Source organism: Lycorma delicatula, chromosome 8 (assembly GCF_047948215.1).
Source record: "Lycorma delicatula isolate Av1 chromosome 8, ASM4794821v1, whole genome shotgun sequence".
In the NCBI taxonomy this organism is placed as follows: Eukaryota; Metazoa; Arthropoda; class Insecta; order Hemiptera; family Fulgoridae; genus Lycorma; species Lycorma delicatula.
Genome location: NC_134462.1, coordinates 10,040,313 through 10,061,137, shown reverse-complemented (window position 1 = coordinate 10,061,137; position 20,825 = coordinate 10,040,313). Strand labels below are relative to the sequence as shown.

General features: G+C 28.3%; 1 protein-coding gene across 1 annotated transcript in view; it reads left to right on the top strand.

Moving 5' to 3' along the window:
* LOC142328844 (uncharacterized) overlaps nucleotides 1-20,825 on the top strand; it is a 50,055-nt gene that overhangs the window by 6,348 nt on the left and 22,882 nt on the right. Inside the window, exons 2-6 of the mRNA XM_075372937.1 lie at nucleotides 9,836-10,263; nucleotides 11,639-11,798; nucleotides 14,649-14,761; nucleotides 16,416-16,550; nucleotides 19,652-19,856. Of these exons, the coding sequence (XP_075229052.1) occupies nucleotides 10,072-10,263; nucleotides 11,639-11,798; nucleotides 14,649-14,761; nucleotides 16,416-16,550; nucleotides 19,652-19,856 (805 nt within the window). The 5' untranslated portion in view covers nucleotides 9,836-10,071. The remainder of the gene's footprint in view (nucleotides 1-9,835; nucleotides 10,264-11,638; nucleotides 11,799-14,648; nucleotides 14,762-16,415; nucleotides 16,551-19,651; nucleotides 19,857-20,825) is intronic.

Sequence of the window (20,825 nt, the reverse complement as noted above, 5' to 3'; positions counted from 1 at the left end):
AAAATAGCATTTGTTTTGAGGTAGTTAGGAATTCATTTTCATATTAGTTTGAATAATACATTTGAACTATGTTGTGCTTGTTTATATATTATTTTGAAATTCATTTTTTCAGTGTAACTTTTTTGTACTTTGAGATAAAATTTGTAGTGTGTGTATGTGTGCACATGTGCGTGTATGAGGTCCTGCTTCTTGTTGTGTCTTGCACGAGATAAGACAAAAAACAAACATTTTAAATGTTCAGAAATTTATTTAAATGATATAATTTCAGTGTTACAGTTTTGTAAGTAAAAAAAGTTGTTACATAGATTGAGCCACTTTGGTTTTCACATATACATATGTGTATAAAAAATGAGAACTCTGCTTTCATATACAGAAAGTTATGAAAATCACAGATAAGTTAACTAAATCAAATTGATTGTAATTATTTCTGTTATATATAAGATATGATATTGTGTTTATTTATTACTATAGTCACAGTTTGCTGATATCTGTGGCAAGTCAGCCTTCTATACAGACTGTTCTGGGTTCAAAGGTCTAGTTCTGTGGTTAATTGAAAAAAAAAGTATTGTGTAGCTTTATCATCAACTGCATGTATAAAGATTTTGCTTGGAATTGTACCTTGTAGTATAGATTTATGTTTTTGTTTCTGATATATAAACACACTCTTGTTATGTTTAAAGCTGTAAAATACATTAACAACTTCCTTGCACAAAGATAAAAAATACCAGTCTAAATTATTCTGTGTAAAGAAAATTGCAGTTAATTTTTGTATTTTCAAGATACAAAAAAAAATTGTAAGAATTATTACCAAAAAAACTAAATAAAGTATTCATGTAAAATGTAAATAAATTAGAAGTATTATTGTTATAATTATGTAAAGATTTATGGATTCTTCAAAATCATAAAAATTAAAGATTTAAACATGCGGTGTAGTTGTGACAATGGGAATAAAAATTTGTGTTTCTTATACCCAGATAAATGGGTATTTTATTCTGAACAGTATGTCATGTATACAATGATCATATCAGGATCTAATGTAGGATGGGTGTATGTTAAACGTCTGATAAAAAAATTGCCCCTGCACTTGCCTGGATTGATCTAAGTATCTATTCAAATCATCCTTGAATGTCACAAATATACAAGTAATTATAAAATAAAAAACAAGTTGTTTAAAGACCATATTAATTATTTAAAATATAAACAGAAAATTAAATATCCTACTTTACCAAACGGCATTTGTTTTTGTGTGTCTGTGAGCGTGTCTCCCTTAGCTTAGCACCGGAATGAATCCCTATCACTAGCGGAAAATACTGATTCGTTAGTACATGTCTCTTGGTGATCAGGTGTATACTTGTTATATATATATATATATATATATAGAAGTTTTGGGAAAATTTAGTACTTTTTAACTGAATCGCAAATATCTCGAAAACTGTCGTTCCTAGCGCACAGAAAACATTTTTTGACCCCCTTAGAGATACCATATCCGCCTCCAGTGGTACCCGTCGGATGATAATATTTTAAGTGCTCCTGGACCGCCATTGGGAAATTGGTGAGGGGATGCCACCGTATTATCTCGGCAATCGCTCTTCCGATTTTCACGATTCAAACGGCGTATGTATCAGCAGGTCGAGCGCTAAGTGTTTAATGTATCGGGTACACCTTTTGATTGACCGGATGTTGGTTATCTGGTGATTAAATCGTACAGCCCCCTTTGTTTTGATTGCACTCGCCTACCGTATAACGTAACGATCCGATCTTTCACCAAATACGCTCAAACCTGTGCGCTAGCGCAGCCATAAAGTTGAAAAGTTTAAGTAAAAGAAAATAATTGCATAAGAAAAAATTGGCAAAATATTAAATTTTTAATTTGAAGTTATGACTCGCATAATCTTACATTTCACCATCAAAGTTTGTTGTCAAATTCAATCTGAGATACCGACTAAAAATTACTTTTTAGTGCGTTTAATTTAAGAGTGGTGTTTTAAATTTTTTTTACATATTTTTTATTTATATATGTGATTGTTTTTCTTCATAAAATAATGAACCAAAATGTAGGCACCGGAATGTACCGATCAGTAGCGGAAAATACAGATTTGTTAGTATCAATTTCTAGAGTTAAATTAGTAGAAATTTAACTCTAGTGGCGAAGGCGTGCCTTGCAGCAAGTCGGGACAAAATATAAGCATTAAACCAGATTCTATATGTATAAAATAACCATAAAGTAATTAACAATTAAGAAGGTATTAATGAAAATTTTGTAAGGGCATATTTATGTTGATGTTAAACCAACATTCTGAAAAGTCAAGGCTTTATTTTTAATTTTTTAAGTAGAATGTGTCGATAGTGATTTTTTTTTAAAAGAAAATATTTTAATTAATTTTAAATAAATTGAAAGCAAGGCCATGTCCGTAATTTATTAAAAATGGCATTGGAACCATAGTAAGATGTAGTAATGCTAATTTAGTTTAGTTTCTGCATGTTGAAAATTGCTATTTGCGTGTATTTATTTTTTTTTTTGCTATTTGCGTGTATTTGAAGTACTGTTTTTTTTCATGAACAGCCTTTTATCAAAATTTTATTGAAGGTCTTTAGTCTCAAACTGCTCATATTTTTCGGGGGTTAATCTCCAGTTTGGTTAAAAAACAGTTCTTAAAAGACAAATTATTGTGTTGACTTGATACTTTAGAAATCGATCACTTGTTCATTGGTGTTAAATATAATTATAAATTGAAAAGAGATGTAAAGATCTGATAAAATTAAACCTTTTTTAAAAGTAGTCAATATTATTAACAGGATTTAATTTTATAATTAGTTTAGAATGATAGGATTAGTAATGTTTTTGTTAGCATGTTTTTTTGATGTGTTGAAGTAAAGGAAATCGAGCAAGCGTTCCTTTTCTGCAATTCTGCAGTAATATCTTGTGATGCTTGTTTTTGTAGGATTATGAATTATGATGTAAATGTATGAGTGAATGTAATATTTTGTCTGTTTTTTCTAAGTTATATGAAAAGTCTATGTAATGAAATATTTGCGTGCTTATTTTTTTTTAATTGAACTATTTTTTGAATACACATCAATGACAGTAATATATTTTTAATGAAATAAATTTGAAGTTAATTTTTTTTATTATAAAGCACTTTTAAATTTATTGAAATGCTCATAAATCACCTCACTGAAATTGAAATTTTACTTGTGCATAAATATCAGCAACATGTAAATATAACACGTAAACATTAAAGAACAAAGTCTAGATGCTATGCTGTTGAGCAATTCAAAATATATAAATTTTAGGAAATTCAAAGTAATGAGAATAAGAGACAGTAAGCTAATGAATGTATGCACAAAAAAAGGAAGAATTGAGCGAAAAAAAAACAGTACATATATGTAGGTACTAATATTAACTGATGATTGAAATAGTGAAAATGAAATAGAGATGTGACTAGTAATGGTAAAAAAAATCATTTTACAGAAAGAAAACGTTAACCAGTAAGATGAAGTTAGAATTGATGAGGTATATTGTGAAGTGTTACTTTTGGAGTGTATTCCATGTTTCACATCCAAAATATAAAATTAAAGAAAGGCTGAAGGCATTTGAAATTTGAGCATGGAGATTGATGCACATGCGCACACACACCAATTTTTTTGTTTTAATGAACAAATGGAAATTTTCCTGAAACTGATATGCTTATTACTTTAGCATTATTTATGAGAAGAAAATTATGTGCTTAAAATAAAAAAAAGAAACTGTATAAAAAAATTTCTTAATCCTGCCCCAAAATCTATTTTTGTACTAACATAACCATACAGAAGTCAGACATCTATAAAACAAATGTTGAAAACAGTAGATATTGAATTTATTATCAACCTAATACTGTGGTATTGTTTTTGCATAAATAAATTGCCTAAAAGAAGAATCAGCTATATGTATAACATAGCTTAATACTAATAGGACATAAAATAGATTGAGTAATATTCAAGAATGTAAGATTAAGAAGTCAAGAGTTCTTTTTTGACATCATATATAGAATAGTATAATTTAATTTATAAGGGACTAGGAAGGGTTAGAGAATTCATTAAAGGCAAGAATTATAATACTACATGTTCTAATGAAACTGAGTAAACAGATCAAAAACAAGTTTATTATAACCAGTATACAAAAGAATTTAGAAAATTAGTTATTATAAATAATCAAAAATGGAATAGCTCTGTAAAAAAAAAATATTATACGTGAAAATTGTAATAAATTAATAAATAAACAGACTGAATTTGATAAGTTATTAGTAAACTCTTTAAGTTGAATTGATATAATGGTTTCACTTAATATAATTTAATTTCATTACTATGGTTTGGTAGTCTTACAGTTTTGTCCAGATTTTTAGAAGTATTATTTTAGTTTATTCAGTTTGTATTGCTTAAATTAATTTTAAATAAAGATTTACTACAACTAGTAAGATAATTTCATGAAAACACTAGCCAATTAATTGGTGGTATTGTTCTTAACTCATAAATGCGTTTCTATCAAAACTATTTGATGCAAAGTTATAAGTATGTTTAAAATGTTTATATAAAACATTTAAATTTAATACATAACATATATAAATTTGAAAAAATACATACATATATTTATTTGTATATGTATTAATAATAAACTTAATAGTATAAATAAACTTTGAAATATTATTTTTGCTTAATATTGCAATTGTCAGTCTGTACATTTTGCTATTGTCCTACTCAAATAGTAATATTAATGAACAGAGATCTAATACTATTTATAGAGCTACTGAAAAAAAAAATGGAGGTGAAATGATGTCCTGTATAAAAACATACTCAAACAAATAAGGTATAGGATAAACTAAAGACTTTAATTAAACTTTCAGTGAAAAGCTTTAAAAAAAATGTAGCACTGAGCCTTACAGATTTCTTTGTTGGTGGGATTGATAAATTAATTTGATAAATTAATGTGTGATTAATTTTACGTGATAAATGAATTTATCACGTAAGCTCAAAGTTTTTGACTAGGAACATGATAAGTAAATTTTATAGCATATGAAAAATGCTAATCTGACTGAAATTTGAACCTTGATCCTTCTTAAAGAAAGGTTAATGCTAACATTTGGCACAGATTTTTATGTTTATTTAAACTCATCAAACACAGATAGTGTACAGTTATATTGACAATTAATTGATTTCTGTTTATAGATGAGAATACTGTAAAAAAAATGATTTTGATACTTGAAAGCAGTTATCAGTTCATATTTCTTGAAACATACAACAGGCAAACATGCATCGCTGTATAAGCAACTAATAATGGCATTATCTTTGTTTATGGCAATAAAATTTTAATCATGTGCATATATTAAAAACCAAAATCACATTTAGTTTATAATTTAGCATTATAAATTATTGTCCCCAGTCTATTTGATTACACAAGAGAGAAAATCTTATCTTTTTTATTCCATTTTAATTAATAAAGTTCAGTAATAACTTATAAAATATTAAAAATGTTCTACGACTATTAAAAATCCTAATTCAAACTTAAAACTTATATTTATGATTTGCTTCTGATGAGAAAAAGACATCATGAAATTTTAAAACACAGTAATGATATGGTAGTATTTAGTATCCCATATAATATTATGGTAGAAAACACAAGTATATGCAAATATTATAGAAAACACTGTTGTGTTGTTATACAGTGTGAATGTTTACACAATAACTAATCCTAATTTGCTTGCAGTAGATTTTTTCCTCATTACAACCCATATATTACCGATTGTCTAGGCTCAACTGACATGCAATGACAGCAATTTAAGTTCAGTTTGTGTACATGCGCATGTTTGTGGAAAAATGATCAGATGGTTTCTTTACAAAATTTTTTTTTTTACTTCCTATTGTGTATTATGTAACATGAAAAAAATGTGTTAATTGTTTTTATTTTTTCATGTGTTTGCCTTCATTTTACATATGTGTTTACAGTCATTAGCATATCTACTACATCTTCTATTGTGATGTTGAAAAATAAAATATTTATTGTATCTTTTTCCTATTCTAGGTGTTTCATTATATCTAATCTAATGATGAAAAGAAGAAATTTAAATTTAAATCATGCATTTTGTATGATAGTATAGTGTGTTTTTATGTGCATTTCTTTTTGTGATTATTTTAATTAATTTTCCAGAGATTATTCTTGTTGAAAAAAAACATTATTTCTTTTTTTTTAATCTTTGTATGAGAAATAAAAATAAATCCAAATTAAATATATGGACCACTTCAAAAGCAGTATACTTAATTTAAATATGAAAACCTTGGATATATTTCTAAATTTTATGAGTTCTTTTAAAGCCAAAATTGATTTCTATTTTTACCCAGAATATGAGTTTTTAAAATGAAAATAAATAATTTATTTTTTTTGGTCTTCAGTCATTTGACTGGTTTGATGCAGCTCTCCAAGATTCCCTATCTAGTGCTAGTCGTTTCATTTCAATATACCCCCTACATCCTACATCCCTAACAATTTGTTTTACATACTCCAAATGTTGCCTGCCTGCACAATTTTTTTCCTTCTACCTGTCCCTCCAACATTAAAGCGACTATTCCAGGATGGCTTAATATGTGGCCTATAAGTCTGCCTCTTCTTTTTACTATATTTTTCCAAATGCTTCGTTCTGCATGTATTTGCCGCAACACCTCTTCATTTGTCACTTTATCCATCCGTCTGATTTTTAACATTCTCCTATAGCACCACATTTCAAAAGCTTCTAATCTTTTCTTCTCAGATACTCCGATTGTCCAAGTTTCACTTCCATATAAAGCGACACTCCAAACATATACTTTCAAAAATCTTCTCCTGACATTTAAATTAATTTTTGATGTAAACAAATTATATTTCTTACTGAAGGCTCGTTTCGCCTGTGCTATTTGGCATTTTATATCGCTCCTGCTTCGTCCATCTTTAGTAATTCTACTTCCCAAATAATAAAATTCTTCTACCTCCATTATCTTTTCTCTTCCTCTTAAATTCAGATCTCGGTATTGTTTCTTCCTTTCATCCTCTTCGACTTCCTCTTCTTCCATTTTCTAAATCATTTCCTTCGTATAACTCTTCAGTATATTCCACCCACCTGTCAACTTTGCCTTTCGTATTATATATCGATGTACCATCTTTGTTTAACACATTATTAGATTTTAATTTATGTAACCCAAAATTTTCCTTAATAATTTATTATTAATTAAAAATAATCTTACGTTTTCTACAGAAAATAATATTTTTGCATGTAAAAGCATTAGGCATTTGCTAGCTAGCTAATCTTAAATCGCAACAACAAATTGCAAAGCATGCTAACCTATTCAGTCAACAATGAATTTAATAAATATGCTTTATAAAAACCTCAGAGGGAAATATCTCATATCAGTTAATTTTACATTAAACTACTAAATTCTGGGCAAAGGTGCTTATATTCAAAATTAACTGGGATTTTGATAAAAGTGGCACTTGAAATGTAATACAAAATTTCTTGATCAGATGTGTGCAATTCAGGAATTAGTGTGTTGATGGTCAGGCTGGTAGACGACAGTCAGCATGGAGATTCTGCATATTTTAAGTACACAAAAAAGAAATTATTTATAAACTCCCATACTTTTTTAACTTTATTTTATAAAATTTTGTTTGCCTTTAGGAACCTTCTTTGTCCCTTACAAAAAATGGTAGTTCTCCTTAACTTTTACTTGATTCCTCAACTGTTTTTATATCGTGGGTTCTATATCTGACAATTTCCAAATTTCAGATTAAGTTGAAAAGTGCTTTTTCTAGTACCAATACATCAGATGATTGACCTTTTATCAATATGAGATGCATTGATATTTATACTCTGGACATTTAAAAAAGAACAAAACAATTGGCTATCTGAAAATAATATTTTGGCAATGATTAAGCCCCTTCCCTGCCAAAATATTTTAAGGACTAAATTCACCACAGTGATGAATTTATAATTTAGTTACATTTTTATTTTATAACTTTAAACAAAAGTGTTTAATTTTTGAGAAAAACTCTGTGTTCCCAATATGAAAGAGTTTTATAAAAAGTATTAAGGAAGGCTATTTTTATAAATGATATTAATGAATATTGAGGGAGTCCATTTTTCTGAGTTTAACATTTAAGTCAACATTAAGTCAAACATACATCATCTACAAAAGTTGCCACTTTTATTTCCCATATACATATATTTTTAAACTTTTGGCAGGAATTAACTACAATCAGTTAACTGTGATTGAAAGCACAGTCTTTCAAATACAAACCAACTTGTTCTAATGTTTGATGTTGCAACATATTAACAGTTACACAAAAGGTGTAATTACAGTTAAAAAGGTAACTGTTACACTATACTATTATAGTCATGAGGTCTTAAAATGGTAACCTACTCATTTCCCACCTACTTTATCAGAGACACCTTCTAAATTTAAGCATTGGTAAGATGCTCATTGGAAAGGTATAAATGTACCATATATAAGGCCAGACTCAAATTTAATATTCTTTAAGGGTGAATTATTGATAGTCAGCTCATTCACACTTACACGATTGAGAAACTCAGTTGTAAGAAGCCTTAGTTGTAAGAAGTGAAGAAATTTTTCAGTTTCTCTGGAATAAGATAAGTGATCAGCCCCATTTATGCAGTCCGAAATTACACATTGATGAAATGAAGAATTATTGAATCTAGCATAGAAATTTCACCAAAAATATCTTTGATTAGATCATTAGTCAGGACCATGGTAATTCAGAATTGTTTTTATCTGCATCAGGAGTAGTAAAGGTCTCTGATAAAATTGTAACTTTATCCAAAATAAAATATTTGTCTTTATTTTGCTCTTCTGTAACCTCTTCACACTTGCATTTAACAAATATGATAGAGGCTTCATTCTGTAATATTAAGGTCCAGAAAGTAAGAATCGCTTACGCATTGCATGTTTACAGCTTCACTCACAACTATGGGTCAAGACCATATGGTCTCTGTTGTTGTTCTGCTAGCACTGTATGAAATTTCATACATGTACTGTGAAATTGTGTGATTTTGTGTGTGTTTGTAATGAATAAAAAAATTGAATACATCGACTGTGGGGTATGATGTCATACGTTTTTGAATGAAAAAAAATGCAAGGTTTACAGGAAATTCATTGTCAGATTACTGTTGTATATGGTGACAGTGTTTCTTTTGACCTCAGTGTGGTCTTCTGTAGTGTGTTTGGTTCATGACAATGCACGTCCACATACTACAAAATAACTTGTCATCTCAAAAGGTTTTGAATGGGATGTTTTTGATCATCCGCCGTACAGTCCAGATCTTTCTCTGAGCCATATCATCCACCTGTTTACAAAATTGAAGGAGTTTCTTGGCGGGAACCGTTGTGAAAGTGAAGATGGTAATATCAAAACAACTGTTCTCTAGTAGTTTAACGCACTAGCGACAGATTTCTTTGATGACTGTTTATAAAAATTAGTGCCCCAATTTGCCACAGGTGCTTGAACTTAGGAGGTGATTATGTGGAAAAATAGCTTAAAAAATATAGATTATGATGCATATATTAAAGTTAAAATAAATACAATAGATTTGTTTTAAAATGAAAATAGTTTTTATTTTCTGGACACCCCTCATAAGTACCACTCTGTAAGTGAGAAGCAGACTAAGTAACAACTTGCTATCAATGGTATGTGTGCAGTTCATAAGGATCTGTACTCTTATGAATTGTATTCAGTTTAACATCTGCAAGTGTTAATGGTAGTGGTTAATATTTGTTAATTTCCTGTATTTCAGTGTAATTCTTTCTTTTTTTTTTCTAGGAAAGATGATTTCAATAAGAGAATTTATAAAAAATGGTACAAGTGTTACATATTTCCATACTTCAGTAGAAGTTAAAAAAAATTTTACAATTATTTTGAAGTGACTTTTGCAGTTAATTTACTGTTTTAAATAGTGAGATTAAATTTATTTGAACATTATATTGCAATAATTAAACTTGTATATAGAAACTCTAACAAATTTATTCCATTAAATAAATGAATGAATCTCAGATAAAATGATAAATACAAAGATGATGGCAAAAACTTCACGAATCGTAGGGCTGTGTTCAATAGCTAACTTTATTAATGCAGCTGATCGTGTTATTATGCCAATTGCTATTGTTCCTATGACTGATGAATTTAAATGGAGCTTACATTGGCAGGGTTGGATTCTTTCTGCCTTTGCCTTTGGTTATTTCACAAGTCAGGTAAGCCATGAAAATAATTGTGTTTAACACTTTTAAATCTCATCTTTCTTAAGAAATTTAGGTTGAGTTATAGCTACATAATGGATCCTAGCATGTTACACGTTTCCTTGATCAAAGGCAGCCAGCCCTCTGTGGGTTGATTGCCTCTTTATTGTAATTCTCCCTTTTTCACATAGAAGCTGCGTAATGCGAGCACCATCTAAAGGAATTATTTCTAAAGAACTTCTTTTTTGGGGCTTAGTGGGACTTCTACCAGTGGAATGGGGATTGCAGAAAAAGCCATATTAATGGTTGAAGTCCCTATCTTGTAAAACTCCAAAAATCTAAATTTATTATCTGTATAATAAAAGAATAGTTGTTTAACAAAGGTTTCTATAAAATTGTGCTCTTTACCACTTATGTTCCCATTGACAGCCAGTTAGAGCTAACATATATTTGTGTTTGGAAATTTATATAGGAAAAAAAGAAGTATACGTATTAAATTAAAAAAATAGTTCTCCAATAATTTTCAGTCTAAAGTTTTAAAAATTTGAGAATAAATTCCCTACCAGAGAATAAATTGCTTGCTAGTAATTAACATACATCGTATTGTACATTAATACATACGTCTACAATAAATTCATATTTTAGTAAAGTTTGTAAATTTGTATTTGGAATTGTAACAAAAAAAAGTCCATTTTTTGTGCATCCAACAAATGTCTAATCTTTTTACTTGTAACATATCTATATTTATAAAAATTGTAACCAGAACATAATTTAAATATTTCTAAATGTTAATGTACAATTTACATTATGTATCACCTCTTTTTAAATGAGCTGTTTTATATATATAGCTGTTTTATATATATATATATATATGTTCTCTGCTAAGCTGTTCTTCTTTATTGTCATATTTTAATAATATAATGTTCTGCATTATTCAAAGGTTTAATATGAAACTGTTTAGATTAAATTAGTTAAAAGAAGGTCCAGGTTTAGTGGACATGTGCTTCAGCTATTATTATTTTGTGTGCAATCATTGATTTGGAAATGAGACAGTTACTTCAGAGTTGCCATTAAAGCTACACTGAGGAAGCAGCTACTTTACTGGTTTTTGTCTCTCTAGCCGTAGAACCAATCTGGTAGTCGACTTACTATTTGCATAGTTCAATTTAGGAAAGAACAGATCAGTGGTAAAGGTTTTGTCAATCTTTTGAGGAACTCTGAACCCCTCAGGAGGTTATGGTAGTTCATCATAGAATTATATTAATATGGTTGGAGCATGTACAAGCAGGTGTCTGCACATGTGTGTGATTTTTTTCAATTACCATACAAAAGATTAAGCCTTTTTAGCATGTGTTCATTGCTTGTCAATTTATTTGTTGGCTGAATTTAGGTTTTTGGAGCGTGTGCCGCTAGCAGGTTTGGTGGCAAGACAGTTTTATTATTTGCAGTTTTTCTTTGGTCAGTTTCAACATCTGTCACACCATTGCTGGCTACATCTGTTCCTGCATTAATATTATGTAGAGTTTTATTAGGACTTGGAGAAGGACTTGGTAGGTAATAAAAGTTTTATTTATTTTTTTTTTTTTTAGTTGATGAAATTTAAATTATACATATATAGCTATAAAATAACATTTATTAAGAATCCTAATTTATTACAAGAGAATTACATTAAAGGTTTTTAGTAAGTTTGTAATTTATTTCTAAAAATATTTACTTGAATTAGCAAAAATATATTCAGAACATATACTTCTTATACCAGAAAAATATAATCATAATTTTTTTTAAATTTGGATTTACATGATTTACCTCTGTGCACATATTACCTCACCAGTGTTTCATCATTGAATTAACACTACCTGTTAAATTTTTTTGATATTAATTGTCAGTCATGGCCCAGTGTAATGATTGATCATAAATATGTTATACTTATAAACTTTCAAATATTGATTGATTTTTTCTTACATAATAAAAAAATAGTCTTTGTGACTCAGAATTTCATATGTAACATTCTTTCAGTATTTATTTCTCTTGAATGTGTTACTTTTGATACAACATGTAGTAGATTGATCAACATGAGATATTAGATCAACTGAAGTCAAATGTTCTGTAATCTTGGCAAATTGTCCACTTCCCAGTGACATGCAAGGGCCTCTCACCATCCAGGAGAGAAAGAAAAGTCTGATAGTAAAATTTTAAATCACAAATGCCTTTGCAATTTAAAATTATTTTTTTTATTTTTAGTGTTCCTTAAAATATAATAATAATTTCTTAGTATTTATAGTCACAGTTAAATAATTTTTGAATGGTTAAGTTTTTATTTTTGGCAGTTATTTGGGCTTTTATTTAATTGTTAAAGTTTCTTTTGTATTTTAAAATTATGTCTTATGATGTTTTGATTAATGGTGAAAAAGTAACATGCAAAATGGAGTTTTTATATTAAAAATAAATAAAGCGTATGGCCCATTAAACTTTTATTTTTTTATTTTATTAAACAAGTTAAAGTTGTGTAGTATTCTAAGTACGTTAACACAAAGGTTACATCTTGACTTGCATAAAGCAATTTTGTAGGAGTATTAAGTATGATTTGATAAAGCAATATTTTATAATGTAATATATAAGCAATCATATAAAAAGTTGAATTTTTCCATACATTTATGTGGAATATATAGTATGTGAATTTACATAGGTATATAGTTTAAATAATTTTTCTGTAGCTTACCAGAAAAAAGTCTGACATTAAAAACAATTAAGTATATAAAATAAAACTGGACTGCTGTACATTAAAAAGTAACTTTAAAAACGTTACTTAAACTTTCAATGTTTATACAATTTAAAAAAAAAATCTTTGAAATTAATTTTAACTTTAATTTTGAATTCTTAATTCATAAAATTCTGATTCGCTTTAATTTTAAGATTATTTATTTGATTGCTCTTTGATTTTATTTGATTGCTCTAAGAGAACTTGAATAACACTCATATCTGAATATCACTATTTTCATATCAGAAATAATATATTTAAAAAAAAAAATGTATTTTTTCTCCCTGAGCATGATCAGAATGAGTTGTTCCATTTTCAGAATTGTTTCACACAAGAATTAGAAATTCAGAAAAGTCAGCACACAACAATTAAATGTGAAGAAAATCAGTCTGTAACAACATAAATATTTTTTAATATTATTTGTTTTGTGTAGCAATATAGTATATTATAAAAAAAGTGTACTACCAGAGTGCAATAACATAAAACCTGAGTTACAGGTAACTCAGGCTACACTTACTTTTTGTAAGTGTAGCTTGTAAAAGGATGCTGTTTAAAATAGTTAAAAATTGTACCAGGAAAACAAACATTGAATTAAATAAAATAATCAGTTAACTGAGGATAAAGAATGCTTTCAAGAAGCTTTTTCTTCAAATAAATAAACATTTCATTCATATCATCACATAATAAAAATTTTATACATATGTCAGGAATGATAGATGTGTTATTCTATGGATGGTAATACTCCAGGACTAGACTAGACAATTCAAGGGATTTATTATTATTAGAGAGATTTATGATATTATTTTATACCATATTTCTATCTTAATTTTTCTACATTATACAGGTCTACCTAAATTTGGTAAACCAAACATACAAGTTTTTGAATTTAAAAAAATAAATAAATGTTTAAAATAAATAAATGTAAGTTGAGCCTGTCTATTATTGTAATTCCTAATTAACATTTTTACATTTTATATTTAAAGTGCATTTACTAACATTATTTATCAAATTGTAACAATAAGGATATTAACAAAATTTGTTGTGAAAATAAATAAATTTCTTTTTGTGTTATAAAAAACTTAAAATTATTAACTCTTATTTTTTATTTTAAAAGAAACCAGGTATTTATGTCTGCTTTCATTTCATTTAAAACAAATACTGCAACTCACTTGTAGAATAATTTTAAATGTTCTTCTGGACCACTAACTTATGGTTTTACATTTCTTGTTCGCTTCATGAATTTATATCATTTGTCGGTGTTTAGTTTTTTCTTGAATTCCTTGAAAAGTAATGCCATGCTGATCATATTAAGTACATTGTTGGGAAGATCTTTTAATGAATCTGTAATTTATTAAAGATATCAATTCTTAATATTGTTAAAAATTTTGTAATTTTATCATTAATTGCAGTTTTATTAAAAGTTGCTACACATTTTTTTTATTGTATTTTAGAAATAAATGAACATATATTTCCTGTCCTATGATTTCATATGATTTGTTTGATGTTATTTTATAAAAATCTGTCCAACTGTTGGACAGAGGCACAAACATACTTTCTCTCTTTTTGAAGTTAATTAAAAAATAATACCTTATATATTTAAATAAAATGTAGGTTTATATGTTGTTTTTAATTAATTTTGCAGGTCTACCAACAATATTTCATATATTTGCACACAGTATACCAATTGAAGAAAGGTCTAGAGCTTTTGGTTACCTAGTAGCAGCCGGTTCTGTTGGCCAAACTGTTGCATCTGTGGTAACAAAATTTTGATTGCATAAAAACAAATAAGTTATTTAATATAAGACTTTCATATATATCATTTTGTGTGTATATGAAATTATACATATAAAATTTATAAAATTCATAAATTTCTGAATACAGCAACAAATATTCTACAATGATGTCACATCCTGTTAATTTTGATTGAGCTTTTGATGATTTGTATCTTAAATTCTTCCCCTGTCAATGAAAATGCAATAAAGTTCCCCTTAGTGCCATTCAAGATTTTTTTTATGTGACAGTGAACTATACTATTGTGCAAGTTGTCTAATGACAATTTCATGACAAATTAGCTGACAGTATTTAATGAAGTTACAGGAAAAAACAAACCCTAGATGTTGTTTATTATATAATAATTAACTGAATTAAGAATATAGACTGCAAGTAAGCTTACTTAAGTTAATTGACATGATATAGGTATAATTTCTGCCTCAGCAGAAAAACGTGAAAAACATGAATTGTTATACTTTTTTGAGGTCTTTGCTTTCTACACAATGTGGCCAAAAACCTTTATGAATAAGGCTGTAGAAACTAAAAAAACTAATTTTTAATTTTAATTTATATTCACAGATTTGTTCCATTTAACTAAATGTACTATTTGACATTGATTTATAACTTCTGAAGTAGTTACTTCTGATTAAAGAGTTCTATTTGAAACACTTGATGCTGATCTTTGAATGTGATAGATTAGTGTTTCTCAACACAACTGATACTGCAGACCGATAAAAATTTTAAGCTTGTATTGCAGACCACATAAAAAGTTGCATATCAAACTGAAGAAAGTGCAGGGTTTTTTTTTTTAGTAATTTGCAGGCTAATTACCTAAAAGGTTCAAACAGAACTGTAAACTCGCAGTTGTAAGGTAAGCAAGTGCTCAGTTGCATTATTATTGCCATTAAAACATATGAGTAATAGTGTATTTAATATTTGCCTTCCGTCTTAATTTTTTTACATCATACAGGTCTACCTGAATAGTTATGTTTAATTATTTATATTTTCCTGCGCACCACCAATGGTCCATGGACCACCGATGGTCCTCGGACCACTGGTTAGAAATAGTGTGATAGATCATGTCAAATTGGGATTTTCAGCTGCAATTTCACTATTTGGAATCACAAAGAGATGCATTGTTGTTCTCAATTCATGCTGCTACAGGAAAGCCACAACGTGAAAGTTTTTAAAACTCCACATGTTATGACCAAAATCTCTTTGATCAAATCAAGGCTGATAAATTAGAACAACATTTTAAGTTAAATTTTAAACTTAAAAAAACAAATTTGAGTTGCGTAAAGCAATCTTGCTTGACAACAGTTGAAGTTATGGTAATTTGCTTAATCAGTCTTTGGAGAAGGTTTTTGGTTTCTAGCTTGTGAATTCTGGTACCTCGTGAACTATACTGACTGAAAACATAAAGAATACTGTGAAAATAAGTAGAATCAATAGTTACTTGGAAATTACAGTTCAATTAAGTAATTATTGGAGCTTATTTTGGGTAAAAAAGCAAATGTAGATCAGAAGGTTGAATTACTGAGACTTTTTTACTTCAAGTAAATTTTTGTCCTTTTATTAATATTATTATTTTTTTAATTTATTTATATTTTCTGGTAATGAAGAGTTTATTTTGTCACAGATATGTTCTCATTTAGCTTGGCAGACTGGATTTTATTTGTTCGGGACGCTTGGTATTGTTTGGGTCCTTATTTGGCTTGTTTTTTATGACAATACTTCTCCAAGAAAGGATGAAATTCCTTTATTTGTTCCAAAGGTAATAACATTTTTATCATAACTATTATTATTATTGTAGCAATAGCTAAAAAACTATGATTATAATTTGTTGTGTGCATAAAGTTAAATATGAATCCTAATCAAAGAGATTGTACAGTATATGTTATACACTATAGGTGTATAAAATACAGTCACTCTGAAGTGGTACTTCTAACTGTAAAAATTCTACAAAAAAATTATAAGATGGTTAATGTATTTCAATCAGTAGTGTTTATGTAGCAAGTTGATCAGAAATATGCTCTTCACATCCTTCGTAAAGATACCATGGTTTAAAAGAATTGTAGTCAGGATATGGATACTTACTATTTGGAATGGTCTAGAAGTATCCTTTTGATGTGTTTAGTTTTTCTTATCTTGCAGTCCCTTTTTGATTAGATTAGTCCTTTCTCAGTAGCCAGTACTTTTTATTTTCCTTGATCCATTCTTCCTTCTGGTGTTCTAAGGATTAGGACTAGACAGTTACATGATCTGTACTAAAATTGTGGAGATACATAAAGAAACTGTTTATTGGGTTTTCTGTTGTTTAATATATGGCAGTTTTGACTATAGGCTGGTACATGAATCCTTCGTTTCCTGTCTGGTAGATGTTCCAGAGTAAAACCAGTCCTTCTTAACACTTTAATTCATCCATATTTATCCATATAACATATATACATATTTATCCATCCATATTCATCCAAATTTTTTTTTTTTTTTTTTTTTTTTTTTTTTTTTTTTTTTTTTTTTTTTTTTACTTTCTTTGATATTAATTTTCATGTATTGATTTAGGAAATCAAGAGCTTTTATGTATACTTCCATCACTCATTTATTTAGCAAAGCAGTATGGTTAACAGAAATACTACACTGAAATCAAGAAAAATACTGAATGGGTGTAATCACCTCATCTGCTCCTTGCAATTTAAACTAAATAATCTCAGTTACATTATCAACTGTAATGATTTTGTTAAAATTAAACTTTACAAATTTAATTTTTGCAAAAAAATTATTTACTCTGTTGCAGACAACCCTCTCAAATATTGTGTAATTAAGTTTTATGAGGTGGCAAGTTTTAGCTCCATGGTAGTATTTTTATAAATTGTTTAATTATTGTAAATTTTAATGTCAAGGAGAACAATTTATTAAATCTATGAACAGTAGTAGAAGAGGGTCTCATACATTTTTTTTACCATTCAAGGAGAAATTGAAACATCCTACATACTTGAGCATCTATTGTGAATTGTATTTAAATTAAAATTAAAATTATAAATTATATATAAAACAATAAAAAAATTATAAATTAAAACAATATAGAAATGTGGTATTTTATTATTTTTCAGTTATTACATTATGAATGATAAGAAAAATTACTTGCTCAAATGGTACTATTGAACGTATATAAATAAATTGTAAAATATTTGTTAAATTACCAAAAAATTCAGTATTATCACTAACACTTTTACGAGAACTTTTTCAAAGTTACCTTCTGATTGGATATCAAAAAAAAAAAAAAAATGAACAGCAATACAAATAATGAATAGGTAATTTATCTATTTATAAATTATCTACATCTCTATAGTACTTCTTTATGTACTTGTCACTTATATTCAGATGCTGTAATTTACTGCAACACCAGTGCTTTTATAGATATTTACTGAAGAACTCTGCCACTAGGTTATCCAACTATTTATTAATTTCTATCCTTGAAAATCTAATCTAAACTTTTGGAGTAGAACCTATTGTCATGGAGAATAATGCACATCATGATCATCCTACACATTTGTTTTGGGTTGACCTCTGAAGCTTCTTCTACAGTTTTTATAATTTATGGGAATGCTTTGAAAGTTCAGAAATCATGGATGTTTATCAAGCATTATTTGTTAAACTTTTTGAATTAATATATCAATTACAGATGTATATCATACTATCATTCGCCTCATCATTCACATCTGTGCACCCCCTAAATTTCCTGCGCCAATCTCTCACAATATTGTGTTACTCTTAACATTATTATTCTATAATCATAATAGTCATTAGTAGGTCTCACTAATGCATTTGCGAGTTTTTTTTCAATAATTATGGTGAAATACACTTCAGAAATCAAAACTATCATGGCATTAATAGTGCTTTGAATTTGTATGTCTAGTTCAACAAATTTTCTCCTTGGAAAAGTATTACTGCTAGAAATTGCTTGTAAAAAATCTAGGAAATTCATCAGCCATGAAACTTGGCTAACCTTCATTCTTCTACTGAAATCTCATGAACATGCACCAATGAATCATGTGAAATGGTTTTCTTGTAAAAATCACTTTCCTCCTTGCTTGACAGTCAATGGAGATAGACTTTATTTGGAAATCCTTAGGTGTCCCTGTACACTGATAGTCATGCTAAAAATTACAGAACGACAAAATATGATTTTCTCATTGTGAAATAGTTTGTGATGCAGTTTTATCGTCACAATAGTTTTGACGAGGTTTTTCTGCAGACCAATGTCTGATATTTTTTGAATTGACTTTTCCAGCTATATAAAACCATGCTTTGTTTCAAAATACTTACAATATTAGAATTTATACTCCTTTGATTTTATAATTCTTTGTTTTATTCATTTTCTTGATTTCTCAGTCATAGTATTTATATGTGACCCTGTCCACTTCCTCCACCTCCTGTAAAACTTTTTATGATTATGTTATCCAAATTTTAAGAATGAAGATTTTTCTGTAGATCATGTATTTCTCTGTTTATTAAATTTTGTATATTGCCATTTTCTGTAGTGATTAAATTAGGAAACATCAAAAGACATTTGTCTATTTTTCTGTGTCCCTACATACATGAGTATTAACTAACAGTCCTTTCTGGACATAAAGTAAACAGTGTTTAATTATTAATAATAAAAATAACTGATATTTGCATAAATGGCAATAGCATTGTTATAGTCACAAGATAGGTGGCATTCAGCAAAGAGTCAGTCATAGTTTGAAACTGAGGCGGCAGCCCTGTTTTAGTTTTTCATTCTGTGAATTTGTGTAAAATAATGCATTTTTTTGTGAATACATATTTATGTTTTTGTATGAATTATATTTTTTGAATTTTTATTTATGTTTATAGGTAACTAATACAAATGTAAGATGGACAGAGTTTATTTGCCACTGGCCATTATGGGCTGTGTACATTGCACATTTTGCCATGAACTGGTCTAATTATATAATAATGCAATGGTTACCAACATATCTTGCACGTAATTTAGGAGCTAATAAGGAGAGCATTAGTCTTACTGCTGTTCCATATATTATTAATTCTCTTGTCGGTATAGGTATGTAATTGCTGTTTTTTTACATTGTTTTATAAGATATTTGTAATCTATTTTTATGACATGTACATAGAAATTTATTTGCTGTACTATTACTGTTAGCTTTTGATGAAGTCCATTATAAATTACATTAACTTAAAAAGAAGTAGACTAACCGAAAGCTGAACATATTGTTTAGAACTTTGTATTCTCCTTCTACATTCTCAGTGTTTGATTCATGTAACAGCTTATCTATAGAAACTGTACGATTGTACCTTCTTTATTATGTAATCTATTGGAAACAGATTGATTGTAGATTACTGAATTTCAAATAACTTAGATTTATTAGATTTGGGTAATTAAATAATAATCAGTGTTAAACAAAATTTTTTATATCAAACATATATTTATCATATACAAGGAGGGAATGAAAAATAACAAAATTGTATTGTGGTGGGGGGTAAGGTAGCAGTTCACACTTTTTGTCACTGGAAGATTGTAGGTGGAACCTTTCTGAATTAGAGTGCAAGGTGATGCCATTCCAAGAGGTACTACAGAAGCGTAGTGAATGTTTAATGCAGTGTTATTTTCTGATTTTGGCAGAAACAGGTTGGCTGAAATTCATGAGCAATATGCAGTTGTCAATTTTTGGTTTCTTTTTGGAAAAAATGTGTTGGAAACACTTGATATGGTTCAGAAAGCCTACAAAGGATCTATGATGAGCAAAACATGTGTTTACAAGTGGTTTTCATGTTTCAAACAAGGAAAAATGACAGTTTAAGATCTTCAGTGATTTGGGTGTCCTACAAACATTTAAAGTGATGAAAATATAGAAACATCATTGATGATAAACCAACAGTATTTCTAAAGTTCTCAAAAGATTGCATGTTTTTGTGTGGAAAATATGATCAGAATTGTGATGATCAGATGACTGGTTATTTCATCGATACAGTGCCCCTAGCCACACCATGTTCACTGTACAGACATTTTTGA